Source organism: Schistocerca piceifrons, chromosome X (assembly GCF_021461385.2).
Source record: "Schistocerca piceifrons isolate TAMUIC-IGC-003096 chromosome X, iqSchPice1.1, whole genome shotgun sequence".
Classification (NCBI taxonomy): Eukaryota; Metazoa; Arthropoda; class Insecta; order Orthoptera; family Acrididae; genus Schistocerca; species Schistocerca piceifrons.
This window is the reverse complement of record NC_060149.1, coordinates 132,855,513-132,878,050: the sequence shown is the minus strand read 5'-3', so window position 1 is coordinate 132,878,050 and position 22,538 is coordinate 132,855,513. Positions and strand designations below refer to the sequence as shown.

General features: G+C 37.6%; 1 protein-coding gene across 9 annotated transcripts in view; it reads right to left on the bottom strand.

Moving 5' to 3' along the window:
- LOC124721478 (syndetin) overlaps nt 1–22,538 on the bottom strand; it is a 150,117-nt gene that overhangs the window by 80,584 nt on the left and 46,995 nt on the right. For all 9 annotated transcript variants that reach the window (XM_047246475.1, XM_047246481.1, XM_047246473.1 and 6 more), the window contains 3 exons: nt 21,944–22,070; nt 17,383–17,569; nt 3,216–3,405 (listed from right to left, as the gene is read on the bottom strand). In XM_047246475.1, coding sequence (XP_047102431.1) covers nt 3,216–3,405; nt 17,383–17,569; nt 21,944–22,070 — 504 coding nt within the window. The remainder of the gene's footprint in view (nt 1–3,215; nt 3,406–17,382; nt 17,570–21,943; nt 22,071–22,538) is intronic.

The window sequence follows — 22,538 nt, the reverse complement described above, 5'->3', positions numbered from 1 at the left end:
CCAAATCGGTTATAAAGATAAGGAACAGAGGGCCTATAACACTACCTTGGGGAATGCTAGAAACCACTCCTGTTTTATTCAATGACTTTCCATCAATCTCTACAAACTGTGATCTCTCTGACAGGAGATTACGAATCCAGTCGCATAACAGGCGGTATTCCATAAGCACGCAACCTGATTACAAGATGCTTGGGAGGAGTCTATTTGCAAATCTAGAAATAAGGAATCAATTTGAAATCCTTGTCGATAGCACTCAGCACTTAGTGTGAACAAACAGCTAGTTGTGCTTCACAAGTACGATGTTTCCAAAGTCTGTCTCGGATGTTAATGATATGGGCGTGTAATTTAGTGGATTACACCTATTGCCTAATCCAAACAAAAACACTCCATATACCACGTGTTCTACAGAAAATATTTTAGGAGATGATGATACACACTAATTTGAATAAAAACACTCCATCCACTGTGATTCCAATTTTTCTTGGTTACAGAGATACAGCTGTTAGAATGTAGCCGAAACACTTGCAGAAGGTGTTAGGAAAAGGCAAATGATTAATTTCAAAGTTTATTTTCATAAATTTCCCCTCCAACTGCAATACATATTTAATTTCTCTTGACAACACCATGTGTAACTCTACCGAGGTCATTGTGATGTTCTTTTATGAGAGCAGCACAAGACATAAGCGAAACAAGCAATTTGCCTCACATATTTATTTTTTCTTTCAATACTTCCATCTCCAAACCACACCCAAAGGCAAAAATGTAAAGGGGGTAAAGGATGCGCACCTTGGTGGCCAAGAAACATGACTATTTTGGCCTAGCCATCATCAACACTGATATGATGTGTCACCTAACAACTAGAACATGCAGGGGAAGAACATACCTAGCCATGTAGCCAAAGGAACCTCTTCCAATAATGCCCGATGCTCATTTTCAAGGAAGTTGAGATAATAAGGGCCTGTGTCACAATGCAGCAGCACAACAGCCACAATCAACAGATTGTTCATCATACCACACTACACATTTACAGACAAGTGTTCTTGAAAATGTGTCTCCACAAAGGCATGTTGCTTTAGTCGGACAACTAATGTGAGTTACGAGTATTAATGATACAGTCACATGTGAAAGTGGCTTCAGCAGTAAACAGCTTTAATGGGGTTACTCAGTGATTTACAACTGGCCTGTGACAAAGTTCCAGTAGTCTAATTTCATCTCCTTCTTGAAGCTAGCAGCTTCCATGGGGCCTGCAGTAGTAATTGAAGGCACCACAACAGCTGCTGACTATGTGAACATTATTATGGACCAACTGTAACCCCTTATGCTTGATGTCTTCCCCAACAGCAGTGGCATCTTCCTGCAGGATAACTATCCCTGTCACAAGGGCAGAATCATGCAGGAGTATGATAGTGAACTGATGTTGACGTCTTGGTGATCTTGGCTTATCTGAATCCGATGACACCCAACAGGGTGCTATTGAGCACCACCTCCACATCCACAAACTAACTGCCCATAAATTATGGGAAGTGTCTGACCTGTGTGTAGGCATCTGCTGCCACAAATGTCTGGAAACCTACTAAGTACTTGTTGAATCCATGGTACGCAAAATCACTGCTGAATTGTGTTCCAGAGGTGGACCAACAAACTTTTAAGTAGGTGGTCATAATGTTTTGGCTGATCAGTGTAAATTGGACACGTCATAGGGAATAATACCACCTACTAAAAAACATACTACTACTACTACTACTACTACTACTACTGAAATACCCAGTACAGTATACAATAATATAATATCCAAGAGCTGATTAAGAATGAAACGACTTCATTATCATATACAAATCCAATCTTAAACCTACATTGTTAGCCGCCAGCATCCAGATGAAACTCTTTGTTACAACCAGCAGCAAACAGCTACATGTCTGCCAAGTGCTGATGCAAATTACTTCAAAAGTGTCAAAAGAATTTAATATTGTTTCATATTGCACCCTCCCATAACAAAACAGGAATACTTATCTATCTCCACATGACACCTTATACAGCAGTTGTCATAGCTACAGAAGTGCCACACAAAAAAAAGAGAGATCTCCAGGAACAGAAACACCATAGGAGGATTCTATACCTTTTAGAAACCACATTGGAGAAATAATTTGTCACTTTCTGTTGTAAAATGTAGTGTGCTCGATACACACTACACTCTTCGATATACACCACTGTCCTAAATACAATATGACAACTCTCTACAAAATGTTTCAGTTCGGTTTTGAGCATAAATTCATGGCACATTTGCTTATGGCACCTTTGCTGTAAGGTGGACAGTCTCATTGTCTAACAAATGTAATACTGCCAAGAGGCATGATGTGTTTCCCTCCATAGCCTTAACTGCAAACAGGATGAAAAGTGCTGAAAGGATGATTTAAAAGAGATATCAATAGAAATTTCAAATAAGCTCACACTATGATATTTCAAGAGCTGTATGGCAGGTCCTACCTTCAACTGGACATTAATAGGATAGGTCTGTGTTTTTAAGGCCCAGCACACTACACTGCACTGAGTATTTTGCTCTCCTTAAAGTACTCCATTCTCTTCACAATTTCAATATTATTTCCCCACTTTGTACCTAACGTAGATATTGTGAACCATTCATCCACCAAGATACAGGCAAAAACCATTTAAAACTTGCATCATGGATGGCTATAGTGTCCAACTATTGATCATTAAAACAGTAAGTTTACACTCTCTGATTCTGTCTTAAGCTCCTATGTAGTACGTATTGCATTACCCATGCCATAAAATCTTTTTTCTGACATGAAGTACTAAAGAATTAGAAACTCAACTGCTGATCATAAGCAAGAAAGGCGAGGCTGAGGTTTATAGTGCAAAAATTTTTTCTGATGCAATTTAGGACTGTAAGTGTAAAATTTAGTCCCGATTATTTACATCATTTCCTTCCATGTAAATGAACAATTTTGTAATCTTAAAAATGAAATTAACAGTTCTTGTATGCCGACAACTTTTGATGTGTGCACGTGGTAAATTTTTCACATATGACTGAATAAATTCCAGTTCAAAGTTCAACAAATTAAAATTATCATAAACTGCAGTAGTAGCTGCAGCTGTAGCTACTACTTCTACCACCACCACCACCACCACCACCACCACCACTACTACTACTACAGTTACTATTACCATCATCTCAGGCTGCTGCAGCTGTTACTTACCTGTAACTGAAGGATAGTGAAATTATTTTTAACAGGGCAGAGTTCCCAATTCTCATTTTCTAAGAACAGCCTTAGCTCTTCCAAGCGTTCTCTGTGATAACTTTTAAAGTAATTTGTACTCTGTTCTCGAATAGAATTTTGTAATTCTTCTGATTTGCTTCCACAAAATTCCTCACCTACTTCCATCAACCTGCGTGAAATAACGTTTCCAAGATGAATGCCAAACAAATAAGTAAATACTATGGAAGAATTATGGCTCCATACTGATACACAAAAGAGAGATTAAGTTTTCATACTGTTGTCAATATTGTTTAGTACATAACTAACAACTTAAAAGATCTACAGTTCTCATTCAAAAAGCTTAATTCTCAAGAAAGTGCATCCTTTCCAACAGCCTTCAATTTTATAAACAGAACATGTAACATTGAACTACACATAACAACTCACATCATTTATTGTAGAAAATAATTTTGGATTATGTGAGAAACTCTCAAACACTAGTCCAATCAGCTACTATGAATGAAACCACTCAACATCATAGAAATGAGCAACTTTGAGATAAATTTTTTTTAAATTTCTTTTTCAAAGTGTATTAACAATATTGGTGTCAGTCTCAAGATTGATTAACAAATACATACTTAAAAATTTTACAATATTTTTAGCGAGAAGGCTGAACTTTGTGCAGTGACATTAATTTTTCAATATTTAGTGTCATGTCTGTCATCAGCAATCCTAAAGTGCCGCGCTCTACAATTGATAGCCTGTTTCCGTTCTTCGTAACTAATTTTCTAACAATGTTAGATGGGAAACCAATGAAATATTTCTTTGCTGCAGCTCATACAGCTGGATAAAACATAGGGATTTGTCATTGAAGCTGGAATGCTAGATATACACTTCTTAATATCAATTTCAATTCTGGAATTCTAGATAGACACTTTTTAATATCAATTTCAATTCTTCATAGGTTGAAAGTTCCATCAGCTATTCCTACAAGGATAATTCTGATGTTTGTGGATCAGAGGCAGGTTCCAGTACATAATCTGGAATATTAATTTGAAGGAGATCCTGAAATCTATAAAATCATCTTTAAGGGTGTCCAAGTGCTGACAAAATACTGTCATCATTTGTTTCCTCAGACAAAAGATTTGGAAACTGATAAAATTGTTTTTCACCCATATTATATCCGCATGAGGCAAATTTCGAATGAAGGCAGAAATAGTTGTCTCTGCTGTGATTAAATTCAAGTCACCTCCTTGCAGCTGTAGATTTGTTTCATAAGCTATGTTGTTGTTGTTGTTGTTGTTGTTGTCGTCTTCAGTCTGGAGAATGGTTTGATGCAGCTCTCCACGCTACTCTATCCTGTGCTAGCTGCTTCATCTCCAAGTAATTACTGCTGACTACAGCCTTCTGAATCCGCTTAGTGTATTCATCTCTTGGTCTCCCTCTACTATTTTTACCCTCCACACTTCCCTCAAATACTAAATTGGTGAACCATTGATGTCTCACAACGTGTCCTACCAACCGATCCCTTATTCTAGTCAGTTGTGCCACAAATTCCTCTTCTCCCCAATTCTATTCAGTATCTCCTCACTGGTAACGTGATCTACCCATCAAATCTTCAGCATTCTTCTGTAACATCACATTTCAAAAGCTTCTATTCTCTTCTTGTCTAAACTTTTATTATCCATGTTTTACTTCCATACATGGCTACACTCCATACAAATACTTTCTCTTCTTCAGAAACGCTTTCCTTGCCATTGCCAGTCTAAATTTTATATCCTCTCTACTTCGGCCATCATCAGTTATTTTGCTCCCCAAATAGCAAAACTCTTCTACTACTTTAAGTGCTGCATTTCCTAATCTAATTCCCTCAGTATCGCCTGATTTAATTCGACTACATTACATTATCTTCGTTTTGTTTTTGTTGATGTTCACCTTATGCCCTCCTTGCAAGACACATTCTGTTCAACTGTCCATCCAGGTCCTTTGCTGTGTCTGACAGAATCACAATGTCATCGGCGAACCTCATAGTTTTTATTTCTTCTCCATGGATTTTAATTCCTATTGCAAATTTTTCTTTTGTTTCCTTTATTGCTTGCTCAATGTACAGGTTGAATAACATTGGGGATAAGCTACAAACCTCTCCCTTCCCAACCACTGCTTCCCTTTCATGTCCCTCTGCTCTTACAACTGCCATCTGGTTTCTGAACAAATTGTAAATAGCCTTTCGCTCCCTGTATTTGACCCCTGTCACCTTCAGAATTTGAAAGAGAGTAATCCAGTCAACATTGTCAAAAGCTTTCTCTAAGTCTACAAATGCTATAAACATAGGTTTGTCTTTCCTTAACCTATTTTCTAAGATAATTCGTAGGGTCAGTACTGGCTCGCATGTTTCAAAATTTCCACGGAATCCAAACTGATCTTCCCCGAGGTAGGCTTCTACCAGTTTTTCCATTCGTCTGTAAAGAACTCGTGTTAGTATTTTGCAGCCGTGACTTATTAAACTGATAGTTTGCTAATTTTAACACCTGTCGAGACCTGCTTTCTGTGGGATTGGAATCGTTATATTCTTCTTGAAGTCTGAAGGGTATTTCACCTGTCTCATACATCTTGTTCACCAGATGGAAGAGTTTTGTCATGGCAGGCTCTCCCAGCGCTATCAGTAGTTCTAACGGAATGTTGTCTACTCCTGAGGCCTTGTTTTGACTAAGTCTTTCAGTGCCTTGTCAAATTCTTCATGCAGTGTTGTATTTCACTTCTCATCTTCTTCAATGTCCTCCTGCATTTTCATAATATTGCCCTGAAAGTACGTCTCCTTTGTATAGACACTCTATACACTCTTTCCAACTTTGTGCTTTCCCTTCTTTGCTTAGCACTGGTTTTCCAACTGAGCTCTTGATATTCATACAAGTAGTTCTCTTTTCTCCAAAGGTATATTTAATTTTCCTGTAAGTAGTGTCTTTCTTACCCCTAGTGATATATGACTCTACATCCTTACACTTGTCCTGTAGCCATCCCTGCTTAGCCATTTTGCACTTCCTGTCGATCTCATTTTTGAGACGTTTGTATTCCTTTTCACCTGCTTCATTTACTGAATTTTTATATTTTCTCCTTCCATCAATTAAATTCAATATCTCTTCTGTTACCCAAGGATTTCTACTAGCCCTCATCTTTTTACCTACTTGCTCCTGCCTTCATTATTTCATCTCTCAAAGCTGTCCATTCTTCTTCTACTGCATTTCTTTCACCCGTTATTGTCAATCGTTCCCTAATGCTCTCTATGAAACTCTCTACAACCTCTGGTTCTTTTGGTTTATCCAGGTCCCATCTCCCTCAATTCCTACCTTTCTGCTGTTTCTTAGGTTTTAATCTACAGTTCATAACCAATAAATTGTGGTCAGAGTCCACATCTGCCCCTGGAAATGTCTTACAATTTAGAACCTGGTTCCCGAATCTCTGTCTTACCATTATATAATCTATTTGAAACCTTCCAGTGTCTCCAGGCTTCTTCTATATATACAACCTTCTTTCATGATTCTTAAACCAAGTGTCAGCTTTGATTAAGTTATGCTCTGTGCAAAATTCGACTAGGCGGCTTCCTCTTTCATTCCTTACATCCAGTCCGTATTCACCTACTACTTTTCCTTCTCTTCCTTTTCCTACTATCAAATTCTAGTCCCCCATGACTATTAAATTTTCATCTCCCTTCACTATTTGAATAATTTCTTTTATCTCACCATACATTTCTTCAATCTCTTCATCATCTGCAGTGCTAGTTGGCATATAAACTTGTACTACTGTGGTAGGCGTGGGCTTCGTGTCTATCTTGGCTACAATAATGTGTTCACTATGCTGTTCGTAGTAGCTCCTATTTTTTTTATTCATTATTAAACCTACTCCTGCGTTACCCCTATCTGATTTTGTACTTATAATCCTGTAAAAGAGGATAATGGAATGTAGTCTAATTAAATTGGATGATGCTGAAGGTATTAGATTAGGAAATTAGACACTTAAAGTAGTAAATGAGTTTTGCTATTTGGGGAGCAAAATAACTGATGATGGTCGAAGCAGAAAGGATATAAAATGTAGACTGGCAATGGCAAGGAAAGAGTTTCTGAAGAAGAGAAATTTGTTAACATCGAGTATAGATTTAAGTGTCAGGAAGTCTTTTTTGAAAGTATTTGAGTGTAGCCATGTATGGAAGTGAAATGTGCACGATAAATAGTTTAGACAAAAAGAGAATAGAATCTTTCAAAATGTGGTGCTACAGAAGAATGCTTAAGATTAGATGTGTAGATCACATATCTAATGAGGAGGCATTGAATAGAATTGGGAAGAAGATAAATTTGTGGCACAACTTGACTAAAGAAGGGATTGGTTGGTAGGACATATTCTGAGGCATCAAGGGGAGCTGCATCAAACCAGTCTCTGGACTGAAGACTACAACAACAACAATCCTGTATTCACCTGACCAGAAGTCTTGTTCCTCCAGTCACCAATCTTCACTAATTCCGACTATATCTAACTCTAACCTGTCCATTTCCCTTTCCAAACTTTCTAGCCTACCTGCCCGATTAAGGGATCTGACATTTCATGCTCCAAACTGTAGTACGCCAGTTTTCTTTCTCCTGATAATGAGCAGTCCCTGCCTGGTGATCCGAATGGGGGACTATTTTACCTCCGGAATATTTTACCCAAGAGAACTCCATCATCATTTAACCATACAACAAAGCTGCATGCCCTTGGGAAAAATTACGGCTGCAGTTTCCCCTTGCTTTCAGCTGTTCACAGTTCTCGCACAGCAAGGCTGTTTTTGTTAATGTTACAAGACCAGATCAGTCAATCATCCAGACTGTTGCCCCCACAACTACTGAAAAGGATGCTACCCCTATTGTCTGGCCTCTCAACAGATACTCCTCTGTTGTGGTTGCACCTATGGTATGGCTAGCTGCATTGCTGAGGCACAAGCCTCCCCACCAATGGCAAGGTCCATGGTTCATGGCGGAGGGGGTGGGGGGGCAAATAAGCAATATCACTAAAAAAAAAAAAAAAGGCATTTAGTAATTTTTGATCTTACTATACTTTTCCATTGCGGCTTTGCGAGAACTGACCAGAGTCGTGGCAAGTGGCCATCAACACTGCCTAAATTTGCTACACCCAATTCTGGATAGTCAGCTTTGCAGCTGAACCCAGCTATCCCGAATGTGAATCTAATGCATTTGGTACAATTCCACTGTGTTCAGTCTTATGGTCAGAATAGCAGATGAAAATTATATGGTTTCTTGGAAGCATAAAATATGATATTTCTGTTCAGATGTGGTACTTATTAAAATTAACGCATATGAAATTAAATTAAGCATGTTGTACAAATGTTAGACTGCTAAGGTTGACAATGGCTGGCTATTGCCTGAAGTTTATCAACAATACCAATGACAACACCCACAAAATGGGAACCAACAGCTAGTAAGTGAAGAAAATTGGAATTCTGTCATCCAAAAATTAGTAGAATTCTGGAAACCATTTTAGTCACTCAAGTAGGCCTCTGATAAGAATAATGTGATTTTTCCCTGTTTTCTGGGAGGAACTTCGGCTGTGATTAGAGAGAGAGAGAGAGAGAGAGAGAGAGAGAGAGAGAGAGAGAGAGAGAGAGAGAGAGAACACCATTGAAATTTCAGAGTTTCTGGTTTTTCTGAAATTACTGTAAAATTAAGCATTTAATCAAAAACATCATGTTTAGCAAATGCCTAGTGCATTATATTCTGTATTGAATCATGTATAGTGAACTGGTACGAACATTTCATTACATGTTGGGCCCCATATGTAATCTGAGAGAGAGTATTTAATTTCGTGTTCTCTGTGAGTTCGTGTTTAAATCACTGCGATAGTTTTTTAGTGAAAACAAGTAAAAGCATTTATTTTAGCAGGACAATTTGGTGCACTTTTCCATTGTTTCATGAAAGATAACATGCTTCAAAGCACATTAGTACTCAATGAAAGGGCCTAAGTATTACATATGAAATAATACAATCCAAATATTTCATTCCAAAGAATTTGATAGTAGAGACCCATCATGGTATACAAACAACATTAGAAAACTTCTAAAGAAACAGCATATTCTCTGGAAGAGCCACAACATTAGAAAACTTCTAAAGAAACAGCATATTCTCTGGAAGAGCCACTAAGAACTGCAAATGCTGATTGAAACATACGTGACAATCAGAAAGCAGCGTGTGATGCATTTAGTAACTGCTGAAGCAGAACATTATTGCAGGGGCTATCCTAAAATCCTAAGAAATTTTAGTTGTACATTAAAGCTGCCAACAGCCAAAAATAAGTGCACACACACTCACTGACAAAACAGGAACCAAAGAAGACAGCAAAACTAAAGCTTAAATGTTAAATTCCATCTTCAAATATTCCTTTAGAAAGGAACATCAAAAAATGTTATCTCCATTCAGTATCTGTACTGATACAAAGATGCGTGATATTGTGATCAGCACTAGGTATTGAAAAACAGATCAGATCTCTAAAGCATAATAAAGCTCCTGGGCCCAAAGGTGTCCCAGTCAGTTTCTATCCAGAATTTATAACCAAATTAGCCACACTCTCAAACATAATTTACTGTGGGTGCCTTGAGCATGGAATTGTTCATAGTTTGCTTAGTTGTTTGTTTGTTCATATTTTATGTGCCTCTATACCATTCACACAATTTGATAAAACTCTTATTGCTTGCACTTGTGCAAAGGTTACAGGCATAGTGCAATTACGTACAGTAGGTGGCATGCATGTCATACCGGCAAATATACATAAGGAGTAGGGAAATAGTGAGAGAGGTCTGAATGTGACAAATGAACAGATCAACATTTAACTGCGTCTTACTCATTTTGATGATGATAAATATGAGTTATTTATAATCGAAATTGGAGAAAATAAATTTATGGGACAAACTGATTAAAAGAAGGGTTGATAGGACACATCCTGAGGCTTCACGGGAAGGAGGGCAAAAATTTGGAGAGGTATACCAATTGATGAATTCAGTAATCAGGAGTGGATGCATGTTGCAGTAATTACACAGAGATGAAGAGGCTTGCACAGGATAAACTAGTGTGGAGAATGGCAACAATCTGGTCTTTGTACTGAAGACTGTAGCAGCAACAACAAACTGTCTGTGACCCCTAGGAAGAAAGCACAGGTCAAACATCTAGAAAGGTGTCAAAAGTGATCCACAAAACCACTGTTTAATATTATTGGTATCAATCTGTTGTAGAATCTTAGAACATATTCTGACCTGCCTGCTAGCCCAGTCTGAGATTCACAAAGATAGTGTTCTGGTAATACCCATTGCCAGTTGTAATTATTCTATGTATTTATTAAGCAAAATCTTAATTTAACTGTTAACACAAATTTTTCATTCAAGCACAACTATACAGATTAAAATTCATATCTTTTAAAGCAGATTAAAGCCCTTTACATCTCTGTGAATGGTACATTTGTCTGCCTAGATATCACTAACATTTCGATAACTGAAACTATATGCATTGTTAAAACAAACTCCTCTTCTTCTCTACATTTATAAATTCAAGTCCCCTGCTCGCTTCTTTCTGGATTTTCAGGATAATCTCAGAAATTACTGTACAGATTTTGATATAGTTTTTACTAATAGGTAGTAGACTGAATTATGAGGAAGGTTTCTGTATATAATTTATAAATATTTCGAGCAATTTGGTTAAATTATGATGATTTTCTCAAATGCCACTGTGAAAACAACACCACTGCTATCTAGCAGTGAACAGCAGAACTCCTTGGATCCACAGCTCTGCGCAGCACAACAGAGGTCTGGTCAAACTGGGTGCACGCAAACACTCTGCTTCCTTCGATGTTCCGACAACCGAAGGAATGTGTTTGGCATTGCATGGTCAGTGTGAATGTGACTTAACATATGCAGTTATTATTTGTTTGGACACTTTGAAATTAAGCTACAGTTCACGTGCAGCAGTCAGTGACCTAAAGTGCACCAACCAAAAAGAAGCAGTATTGCTCATAAACGTTGGTGTATTTGTCAGCTTCTTAAAGAAGAAAACAGGCATGGGTACGATCTTCTTCATACCTTAAAAATACAGGATGGAATGTCATTCAGAAACTCCTATTGGATAATTAGGGACAATTCTGAAAGACTTTTAGAGATGGTAGGGGACTCATTTCAGAAAAAGACAACAGCTTCAGTCTCTCAGTTTCTGCTTCCCTCACATTTGCAATAAGAATTTGCACTCATAATTTATTGCATGTTCTTCGAGCAATGGACAGTGAGTTGCTTAACTTTGAAGTACTATGACTAATTGTTTGAGAACAATTGTATAGCGAAAGAAACATGTGAATCCAAAATCTGCAGTTTTTAACATTTTTTTGCAAAATGTGAAAATTTTTGAAAAAATTTTCCCCAAAGAAAGTTTTTTCAGCAGCGAAGCACATGAATAAACTTTCAGCTCTCTGCTTCCCTTCAATCAAACCTAGATACAGACATGAATATTTCAATGGTAGGGTGAATAGGATTGTCAAAAGAGTCTGCAACAAGTAACTGAGTCTGAACAATGAGTCAGTGAGTAACATAGTTTACAACAGGATTACTGCCATGGGCTGCACATCTACATTAGGCATGTTTCTTTGTGTTTCATTTTCTTTTATTTGTGACCTTTGGACATGATCCATTCAGCCAGTCTCCAATACATGATAGTGCCACAAATCTGAAGACATATCCAATTGCACACACATGCAATCATGGTTCACATAGAATATTTACATTGGTTGGACACATTTTAACTAAATCACTATGTGCTCCCATCACTGCCACAAGATGTCACTCCAAATGCCAATCACACATAGTAGAACAGATAAGAGTTCTGGCATGTGCTGCTTAAATCATTTCAGTTACATGAAACTGATGATACTCAGTTACATAACATTGTCCTCAGAATTTTATGCATAACCCTGTGCAGTGATTTCTAAAAAAATTTACCTCTTTGCCAAACAAGTCGCCCAGCTGTAGATACTTAGTACTACCAATGCGAAGCCGAGGCTGGTTGCTAGTGATCTATAAAAAAGAATGTACAACGGGTCCACAGAACTACAATCCTGTGTTGCTCATATCAATTTGCAGCAAAATACTAGAACATACTGTAGTCCAAACATAATGCTCCATGGAATCTACAATGGATTCCAAAAGTATTGATCATGCAAAACCCAACTTGCACTATTCTCACATGATCCCTAAGCGACAGCAGCAACTAGTTCGATTATTGTTTCTAGACTTCTGAAAAGTATTTGACTCGGTGCTACATAAACACCTGTGAAAGAAAATATACTCGCACAGAATACGCAGCCAGATTTGTTACCAAGCTGAGGATTTCTTGACAAGCAGAATGCAGCATGTTATCCAAGATGGAGAGTCTTCTTGAGATGTAGACATAATATAGGGCGTTCCCAGGGGAGTGTAACAGTACCATTACTGTTCTCATTGTACATTAATGACACAGGATAAGACTGGTAGCAATCTTTGACTTTTTGTAGATGACATGGCTATTTACAGGGAAATTCTATCTTACAAGAAATTGTAGTAGTATCCAGTTAGACCTTGTCAAAATATCTGCATGGTGCAGGGATTGGCAACTCTAACTGTACACAAAGGTAAAGTTGTGCACTTAATGAAATGTAAAAGCGAAATAGCCTCAGATTACAATAGAATTGGTTTGCATGTGGAATCAGTCTTGTCATAAAAATACTTGGGAGTAACTATGAAGTGCAACGATCACTTGAGAGCAGCTGTGGGAAAGGCGTATGATAGGCTCCTATTTGTTGCTAGAATACTTGGAAACTATGGCTTGTATACAAAATAAATTGCTGACAAGACGTTTGTGCAGCCCATACCAGAATACTGCGCAAGTGTGTGGGACTTGCATTTGGCCAGACTGACGGGGGACACAGAATGTGCGTACCCAGATGTGCTGGACAACCTGAACTGGCAACACTCAAACAAAGACACTATGTATCTTGCAAAAATATATTTAAAAAAAAAAGATCTAATGGTACAAACAACGTACACTCTTCAGCCACCTATGTATCGACACCACGAAGAAAACTTAGGCAAATAACAGCTTGCACAGAAGTGTATAGGCAGTTGTTCTTCCCATGCTCTATTCATGAATGGAACAGGAGGAAACCATAATACACCAAATAAGTACCCCATCATGCACCTCCCAGTGATTCACAGAGTTCAGTTGTAGATGTACATGTGGGATTGGAGACATGACCAATTAAATCTGCCACTGTATTTTGTGAAAATTCTGACAACTCCCTCTCCCTCTCCCTCCTCCTCCTCCTCCTCCTCCTCCCCCCCCCCCTCCCTCTCTCTCTCTCTCTCTCTCTCTCTCTCTCTCTCTCTCTCTCTCTTTTTCTCATAAAAATCCAAGGGCATATACTTAGCATAATTCATCTTTTAGTTTTGGTTTTCACAACCTGCTGATAGAACTTGGAAGGTTTTCTGCTGTTCATAACTACTGCCAATCTATGGGACCTAACAATAACTGGACCTGTTTACAAGGAAACAGAGAGTGATAAAGGGTAAGTGGTTTCACCTACTGCTTCCCTCAAACTTACTTGAAACAAAAAGAAATAATATGCACTTTGTGATGTAATGAACATCATGCCAGAAGAGCTATTAATTGCACAGTCAGGGCACATCCAGAATGAGCTCTGGTTGCAAAGGACTACTGCATTTTGAGTAAAAGAATTTTTTATCTCAGAAATGAAAACTCGAACAAACAGTAAGAGAACTGAATATGAAGAAAGGAGTTCTGAATACAAACAACAGAAGGATATCAGATACCCCAACATGCATATCATGTGGGAATCATTATAATACGGTTAGGGAAATCAGGACAAATACTGACGTGTAAAAGCAATCTTTTCTTCCGCATACTGTCTGTGGATGGAACTACCGGGAGTAGGATATCCTTAAGTACCCTGCCTCACGTACCATGTTGTGGCTTGTGGACTACAAATATACACATGTAAATGTAAAAAGGTAAAATAGATTATCATTAGCCGTTCCCCTCTCCCACATAACATTACTTAAAATAAGCATTAAAAAATATTCATCACAACAATAACAACAATTTGGCAGTTTCCAGGAAGTGTGACACCGATGGTAATTCGAAGCTGCTGCCATGTGAACAAATGTCTTCTAAGTGTACTCAGCCTCAACAGCTGTGCCAATTCAGGTATCCCTCGCACATGGACAGTGGTACCTGGATTTTCCATGGCCTCCAGACAAACCAAATTCCTTTGAGGCTCAGTTCACACACACACACACATTTGTGCCAATATTGTCACCACCACTAGCTTACTGCTGCCCACTTCCCATCGCATACTACTCCATGCCAGCAATATCCAGAGTTTGGCAGTTGCATTGGGAAAGGAATACATTTGTTAACTATGATTCAGAATGAATTAGTATCATTTGTTGTTTGTAATCTACTTTCCTGATTTAAATAGTGGCAGAGGGGAAATCTGAGGCATCTGGAGCTGGCAAATCTGCCTTGGCCTTTGGTTTCTTAATTTTTGTTCCTTCCTCTTTTCATTCTCCTGGTTCTCATTATGAGATTTAAATTTGGTAGTAGTAGTGTCCATACAAAAATCTGTTACGGATAAGGAGTGGACAATTCGCAGCTCAGCTCTGTGTCCACACCTGTGCCAGCTGCTGTAGGTCAAGGAGGAAGCAACATGCCACCATGGGGTGTCACTCAGGTAAAGGTCTTTGTTATACTGATAGAGACTGAATGACCACAGGGAAAATGAGTCATGGTGAAGAATGTGATAATAACTGTAAGTGGATACATTGGGCAAAGCAGGTGAAATATATCATACAACTAGGATCCTTACAAGGCTGTTCACACAAAAAAAAAAAAAGTCCTGAAACCTGGAAAAAAATCCAAAGAGATTCTGACCGTATGTAAAGTAAACCAATAGAAAGATGCAATCAATACCCCAACTGTGTGATAACAATGGTGGTGTTACTGATGACAGAGTCACTAAAGAAGAGTTACTAAATACGTTTTTCTCAGATTGCTTCACCAAAGAGGATGAAGTAAATATTCTAGAATTCAAATCAAGAACAACTGTCAACATGAGTAACTAAGAAGTAGATATCCTTGGTGTAGCAAAATAGTTCAAATCACTTAATAAAGGCAAAATCTCCTGTCCGGAATGTATACTTGTCAGGTTCGTTTCAGAGTACGCTGATACAACAGCTCCATATTTAGCAATAATATACAACTGCTTGTTCATCAAATGATCTATACCTAAAGGCTGGAAAGTTGCACAAATCACATCAATATCAAAGAAATGATATAGGAGTAATCCACTGAATTACAGACCCATGTCAATAACATCGATTTGCAGTAGGAGTTTTGAACTTATATCCTGTCCCAACATTGTGAGTTATCTCAAAGAAAACAATTTATTGACAAACAGCCAACATGTTTTCAGAAAATATCATTCTTGTGAAACACAACTAGCTCTTTATTCTCACAAAGTAATGAGTGCTGCTGACAGGTGATGTCAAACTAAATCCGTATTTTTACATTTCCAGACAGCTTTCAACACCATTCCACACAAGCATCTTCTAATCAGACTGGGTGCCTATGTAGCATCATCTCAGCTATGTGACTGGATTCGTACCTTTCTGTCAGAAAGGACCAGTTAACAGAAACTGATGGAAAGTCATCAAGTAAAACAGAAGTAGCACCTGGGATTCTCCAAGGAAGTGTTATGGGCCCTCTGCTGTTCCTGTTCTACATAAACATTTTAGGAGACAATCTGAGTAGCCCTCTAAGATTCTTTGCAAGTGATGCCATCATTTAAAATCTTATAGAGTCATCAGATGATAAACTGCAAAACAATTTACACAAGATACCTGTATGGTGCAAAAAGTGGCAATCAAAACTGAATAATGAAATGTGTGAAGTAATCCACATGCATACTGAAAGGAATCTGCTAACTTTTGGTTACACAATAAATCACTCAAACCTAAAGGCTGTAAATTCAACTAAATACAATTATGATGATCATAACTGGAATGATCACATGGATAATGTTGTGGGTAAAGCAAATCCAAGACTGCAATATACTGGCAGAATACTTAGAAAATGCAAGAGGTCTACTAAAGAGACTGCTTACACTATGCTTTTCCACCATCTTCTGGAGTATTAATGTGGTACACATCAAATAGAATCAACAGAGGCCATCAAGAAAGTTCAAAGAAGGGAAGTTCATTTTGGACTATCATGAAATAGGGGAAAGAGTGCTATAGATATGATATGCGAACTGGGGTGGCTATCATTAAAACAAAGGTGCTTTTTGTTATGACAGGATCTTCTCACAAAATTCAAAATTTCAATCACCAAGTTCCTCCTCAGAGTGTGAAAATATTTTGTTGGCACTAACCTACAGAGGGAGGGATGATCAACATAAAAAAAAAAGAAATCAGAGCTTGCACAGAAAGATTTACATGTTCTGGATTTGCGTGCTCATTTTTCCTGCATGCTGTTCAAGAGTGGAACGGTAGAGAAATAAAAGGTGATTTGATGAACACTCTACCAGGTACTTAAGTGTAAATTTTAGAGTATTTGTGTAGGTCTTGATGTAGGTTGAGACGTAGATGAAATTTATTTGCCAGTTACAGTCCACTTCATTGAATAATAATGGTGCAACATTAAGGCTATGAAAATTTTGAACTTCATTAAAAACTAAACAAATCATCTAAATTATGGACATGGCTGTAGTAATAAAAATGTTTGGTCCTGTTTTTCCAATATCCATGAATTTACCCTTGTCCTGGAATGATCTGTTGGTGTATATGTGCCTTTAGTTGTCTAAAAAATATGGGGCAGTGAAACGTGTAACCTCACAGAAGCCACTGTTCAGTGGATGAAACTACCATTGCTTTAAATGATCAAAATCTTTGAGTATACGTATGAGCTGCTATTTGTTGACAAAACTTATGGAGCTACAACATGGTTGCGGTATCATTTTCTGTCTCTATTACTACAATGACATAGAACAGAGCACTTCAAAATGAAATGAAGAAGTGGAAACTGTTCTTGTATAAACTTACCTGTGAACAACTGAAAGAATTTGAAGAAACTCTTCAAATTTGAACCTGGCCAAGTCACATCCCATTAGATACGCCCCTACCCTGGATTGGACATCGTGCCACATACGAAACATTCCTTTTTCCAGTTTTTGCTCCACATACTTCTGATCACAACTCAGTTCAAAGTCTATTACAGTACTAACACCCCCTGAAAAAAATATTATTTACACAAATTTCTTTGAAAATTACACAAATCAACTATATCTTAGGGATAAGAGAAAAAATACATGGCAAAGGTAAGTGACTAAGGGGTCAACGATTTGGTATTCCTTCTTCAGTTGATCCTAGGATTTTCAGTCACGTGTCACTTCTTTCACTTCTAGCAATGATTTGTATATAAGAGAAAGGCGGAGTTGCCCTGTGGTTCTGAGTCCATGTTACTGTTATTCTCCCTATATCTGGTTGGGTAAGAGAATTCAAAGATCAGAGGGGGGAGAACCCAAGGGGAGGAGGGGGGGGGCATCATGACTCCCCAACCCCCCCCCCCCCCCCAAAAAAAAAGAAAAAAAAATTTGTGAGAGCATTTATATTTTTACACACAACAATTTCCATCACCCATATGAACCATGGATCTCATCGAAGTGGGGTGGCTTGGGTGCTTCTATGATACAGTCAGCTTCTATAATACAAACAGTTGTACAGTAGAATCAACTATATGGGAGGAATATCTGTGGAGGGACCACACAAATGTTTGAATCCTACAGAAGACCAGTAGCCTTCTCGGTACACAGTTGCAAGGGCACCTGTCTGGATGACTGACTCATCTAGTCTTGTAACATTGCAAGGGGAAACTAAAGCTGTCATATTTCCCAAGGACATGCAGTCCTACTGTATGGCATGATGATGATGGCACCCTCCTGGGTGAAATATTCTGGATGTAAAGTAATCCCCCATTCTGATCTCTTGGCAGGTATTACTCAGGAGCATGTTGTCATCTGGAGAAACAAAACTTGCATTCATTGGGTCAAGAGTGTGGAATTTTAAATCGCTACATTGGGTAAGCAGGTTAGAGAATTTAGAGAGGGAAACCGATAGGCTGAAGTTAGATATAGTAAGAATTAGTGAAGCATGATGGCAGGAACAACAGGTCTTCTGATGAGGTCAGCACAGCTGACAACACCAGCTAAAAGCATGGGTATTCCAGGAGTAGGTCTAATGATGAATAGGACAATGAATGCAATACAGAAGCCAAACAGATATGAAGCCAACATCCACCACTGTAGTAGAAGTTTATATGCCATCTAGCTCAGTGGATGAACAAGAGATTGAAGAATGTGATGTTATTCAAATAGCTGGGGAAATGAAAATTAATTGTGATAGAGGAGTGGAATACAATAGTAGATAAAGGACAAGAAGCAAAAATAGTAGGCGAACATAGACTGTGGGAGAGTACTGAAAGGGAAAGCTGCCTGGTAGAATTTTGCAGACTGCACTATTTAATTATTGCTAATACTTGATTTTAAAAATAGTGAAAGAAGGTCGCATATCTGGAAGAGACCTGGAGACAGCAGAAGGTTTCAAATTGATTACATAACAGTAGGACAGAGAGTTCGAAACCAGGTTTTAAACTGCAAAACATTTCAAGGGACAGATGCGGAATCTGATCATAATTAACTGGTTATGAGCAGCAGAGTAAAGCTGAAAAAATTGCAGGAAGGCAGAAAATGAAGGAGATGTGACTCGAATAAACTGGAACAACTAGAGGTTTTTAAGAGTTTCGAAGGGAGTTTTAAGGAATGATTGACTGAAACAGGGGTACAGAACATAAGAGAAGATGAATGGGTAGCCTAGAGAAATGAAATAGTGAAGTCAGTAGACAACCATCAAACAGACAAAAAGACAAGACCCAATAGTTGGATTATGCACTAGGCATTTAATCTAACTGATGAAAGGAGAAAATATAAAAATACAGTAATTAAAGCAGGCAAAAGGGAATATAGATGCCTAAAAAATGAGACTATTAGAATGTGTGAGCTGGTTAAGTAGGAATGACTAGATGAGAAAGCAAGGCTGTAGAAGCATACATGAATATGAGAAAGATAGATGCAGTCTTCAGACTGAATAGAACAAGAACAACAACAACAACAACAACAACAACAATCAGTTTCCAAATTTTGCAGCTAACTTTTGCAGAATAAAATAGCATGGAAACTACATAATCTCAAAAATGGATATGAATTTTTCAAATTACAAGCTACATTTAGCACATGTTGCTTGCATGAGGGCCTTTTCCACATGGATGGGTTTACAGTCTTAACAGTAACACTCCCACAATGTAAAGGCAAATACACACAAGGAGACCAGCCAGCTGTCAAGAAGGTTCACTTATCCATATGTGGAATCGGCAAAGCACAGGAAGTTGAGTAAGAAATGGAAAAAAGGAAGAGGCCCTCCACTGAGGGGAGGGAAGAAGGGGGCAGAAAAACAGACTTCCTAAAAGTAGATAGAAACAACTGAAAGAAACAACATTCCCCTCATTTACAAACTTGTACTGCCACAGTCTGCACTTTTTTTAATTTGTTCATTTTTTGTAATTAAATCAATCACTCACTCTTACTGTAATATTAAAACATTTTATTTATTTTATTGTTAGTATTAAAATCATACACATATGTGGCATGTATAGTGTTGGTGACAAGTTACATAGGTTTCCCAGGATAAATGGTCAATATTCAGGGATATGACAGGAATAATCATTCAAAGCATGGTCTCTAAAATGCATACCTTTAAGAGCTACGGGCACTACTTCATCTTTAGTACTGTGAAGTAAAACTCTTCTACTGCAAGGTCTCTGCTTTCCATATTTTGAGAGGTGGCAGTATGGACCAAAATAAGAAAAAAATGCCCCTAAACATGGGCTCTAAAGCGCATACCTTAACATGATAATCTTTGCTACTGTGAAACACACGTCCTCTACTGAACAAGGTCTCATACCTCTTTTTTTATTTATTTAGACGTCAAGTTCCGTAGGACCAAATTGAGGAGCAAATCTCCAAGGTCATGGAATGTGTCAGTACATGAAATTACAACATAAAAGTAATAACAGATAAAAATAAATGTTCATGAACCTGAAAAAGTCTGTCCATAAGTTTAAGTAAATGCTATCAGCAATACAATAAGAATCAGCTTAATTTTTCAAGGAACTCCTCAACAGAATAGAAGGAGTGACCCATGAGGAAACTCTTCAGTTTTGATTTGAAAGTGCGTGGATTACTGCTAATATTTTTGAATTTGAGTGGCAGCTTATTGAAAATGAATGCAGCAGTATGCCGTACACCTTTTTGCACAAGAGTTAAGGAAGTCCGATCCAAATGCAGATTTGATTTCTGCCTAGTATTAACTGAGTGAAAGCTGTTTATTCTTTGGAATAAACTAATATTGGTAACAAGAAATGGCAATAAGGAATATACATATTGAGAGGCCAATGTCAAAATACCCAGACTCGTGAACAGAGGTCGACAAGAGGTTTGTAAACTCACACCACTTATTGCCTGAACCGCCCGTTTCTGAGACAAAAATATCTTTTTAGAATGGGGAGAGTTACCCCAAAATATAATACCATATGACATAAGCGAATAAAATAAGCAAAGTAGACTAATTTTCGTGTCGAACGATGACTCACTTCTGATACCGTTCGAATAGTAAAAATGGCAGTATTAAGTCTTTGAACAAGATCCTGAATGTGGGCTTTCCACGACAGCTTACTATCTATCTGAACACTAATCATATGTTTCACAATCCAACAATGACCCCCACCCCCCCAAATGAACCCTGGATCTGCCCCTGATGTATACCACCCCCAAAAGGGCCATATTTAGTAAAGCACTAGTGTGTTCAAAGCTACCCCCCACAATGCAGAAGCTTAATCTTAAGGGACAAGAAGCATAATTTGAATAAAATTAATAATTAGTCTGTTCTGGAGCTAGAGAGGTAAAACTGAGTTTGCATACTATGCATGTAGGGAAAGTGCAGTCACTAGTGTACTTCCCAATTTTAGCCTGAAACAAATTTTCAATTGGACTATTTCTCTTCTTCATACAATGTAGAAGTGTTTTACAAAATCATATGGCACCATCTTCAAAATAAACTGTGTTTAGACCATACACATTTGTCTCACAAATAGTAAATTTTCTTTACCTAATTACACCCAAAGCGAGAGAAAAATTGGAAATTCCACTTTAAAAAGACACAGAACATATTTACTTTCAATACAAACTTACACAAAACATAGGAGAATTGTCTTTCCAGACAAGATATTATCAAATGACAATTTTTATTTAAAAAGTCACAAAAAACCACAGAAAACAACTCGGAAAATAATAGTTTTGAGGCTCACTACTCCTGCACTTTGCAAAATGGAATTCTAAAATCTTCAATTACTTAGTCAAGAAACTACTCATATATTACTATGCAATAGCTGCCTTACAATAAATTACATATTTCATTTTAAAAAATATTTAATTGCATTTTCCTCTTATATAAATCAATGAGCACGGCCCATATATAAGTCAAAGATTCTGACCTTTGTGCAGCTGCTGACATGCATTCTGTTTGTGCCACATCCGCATTTGGTTGTAATTCAAGATAACTTCCCACAAAGATTTGCATAAGTTGAGTAGACAATCTATAAATTTTTCAGGCACAACGTTCTGGAAAATCAGAAAGCTTACATTACAGCTACTTTGTAGTCCCTAGTCAATCATCTTTACATAATTAGAATGTAGAATGTGGCAGCATTTGATATTTAATTATGTACAATATTACTATCTGTAATCCTACTTCATCTGCTAAAAAGTAATGTTAAATTCATCATGGGTACCAACAAAATGAAAAAAATTGGTTACAAAATAATTTGAAAATACAGCTCAGATGAAGTATTCGCAGATTACAAAATACAGAAAAATTTTCACACATGCTGAGAAAAGCCTTGTACACAAACTGATAAATTGTATTCATGAAAAAGTCAACAGTTATTTGAGGCAACACTCACAAAATTAATTAAATTTTCCATTTACCAACAACAAATCAATTAAATTAAAGCACAAGGCCAAAAACATTATTCAATATGGAAATGGCATCATCATCATCATCATCATCATCTAGTACAATTGTACATA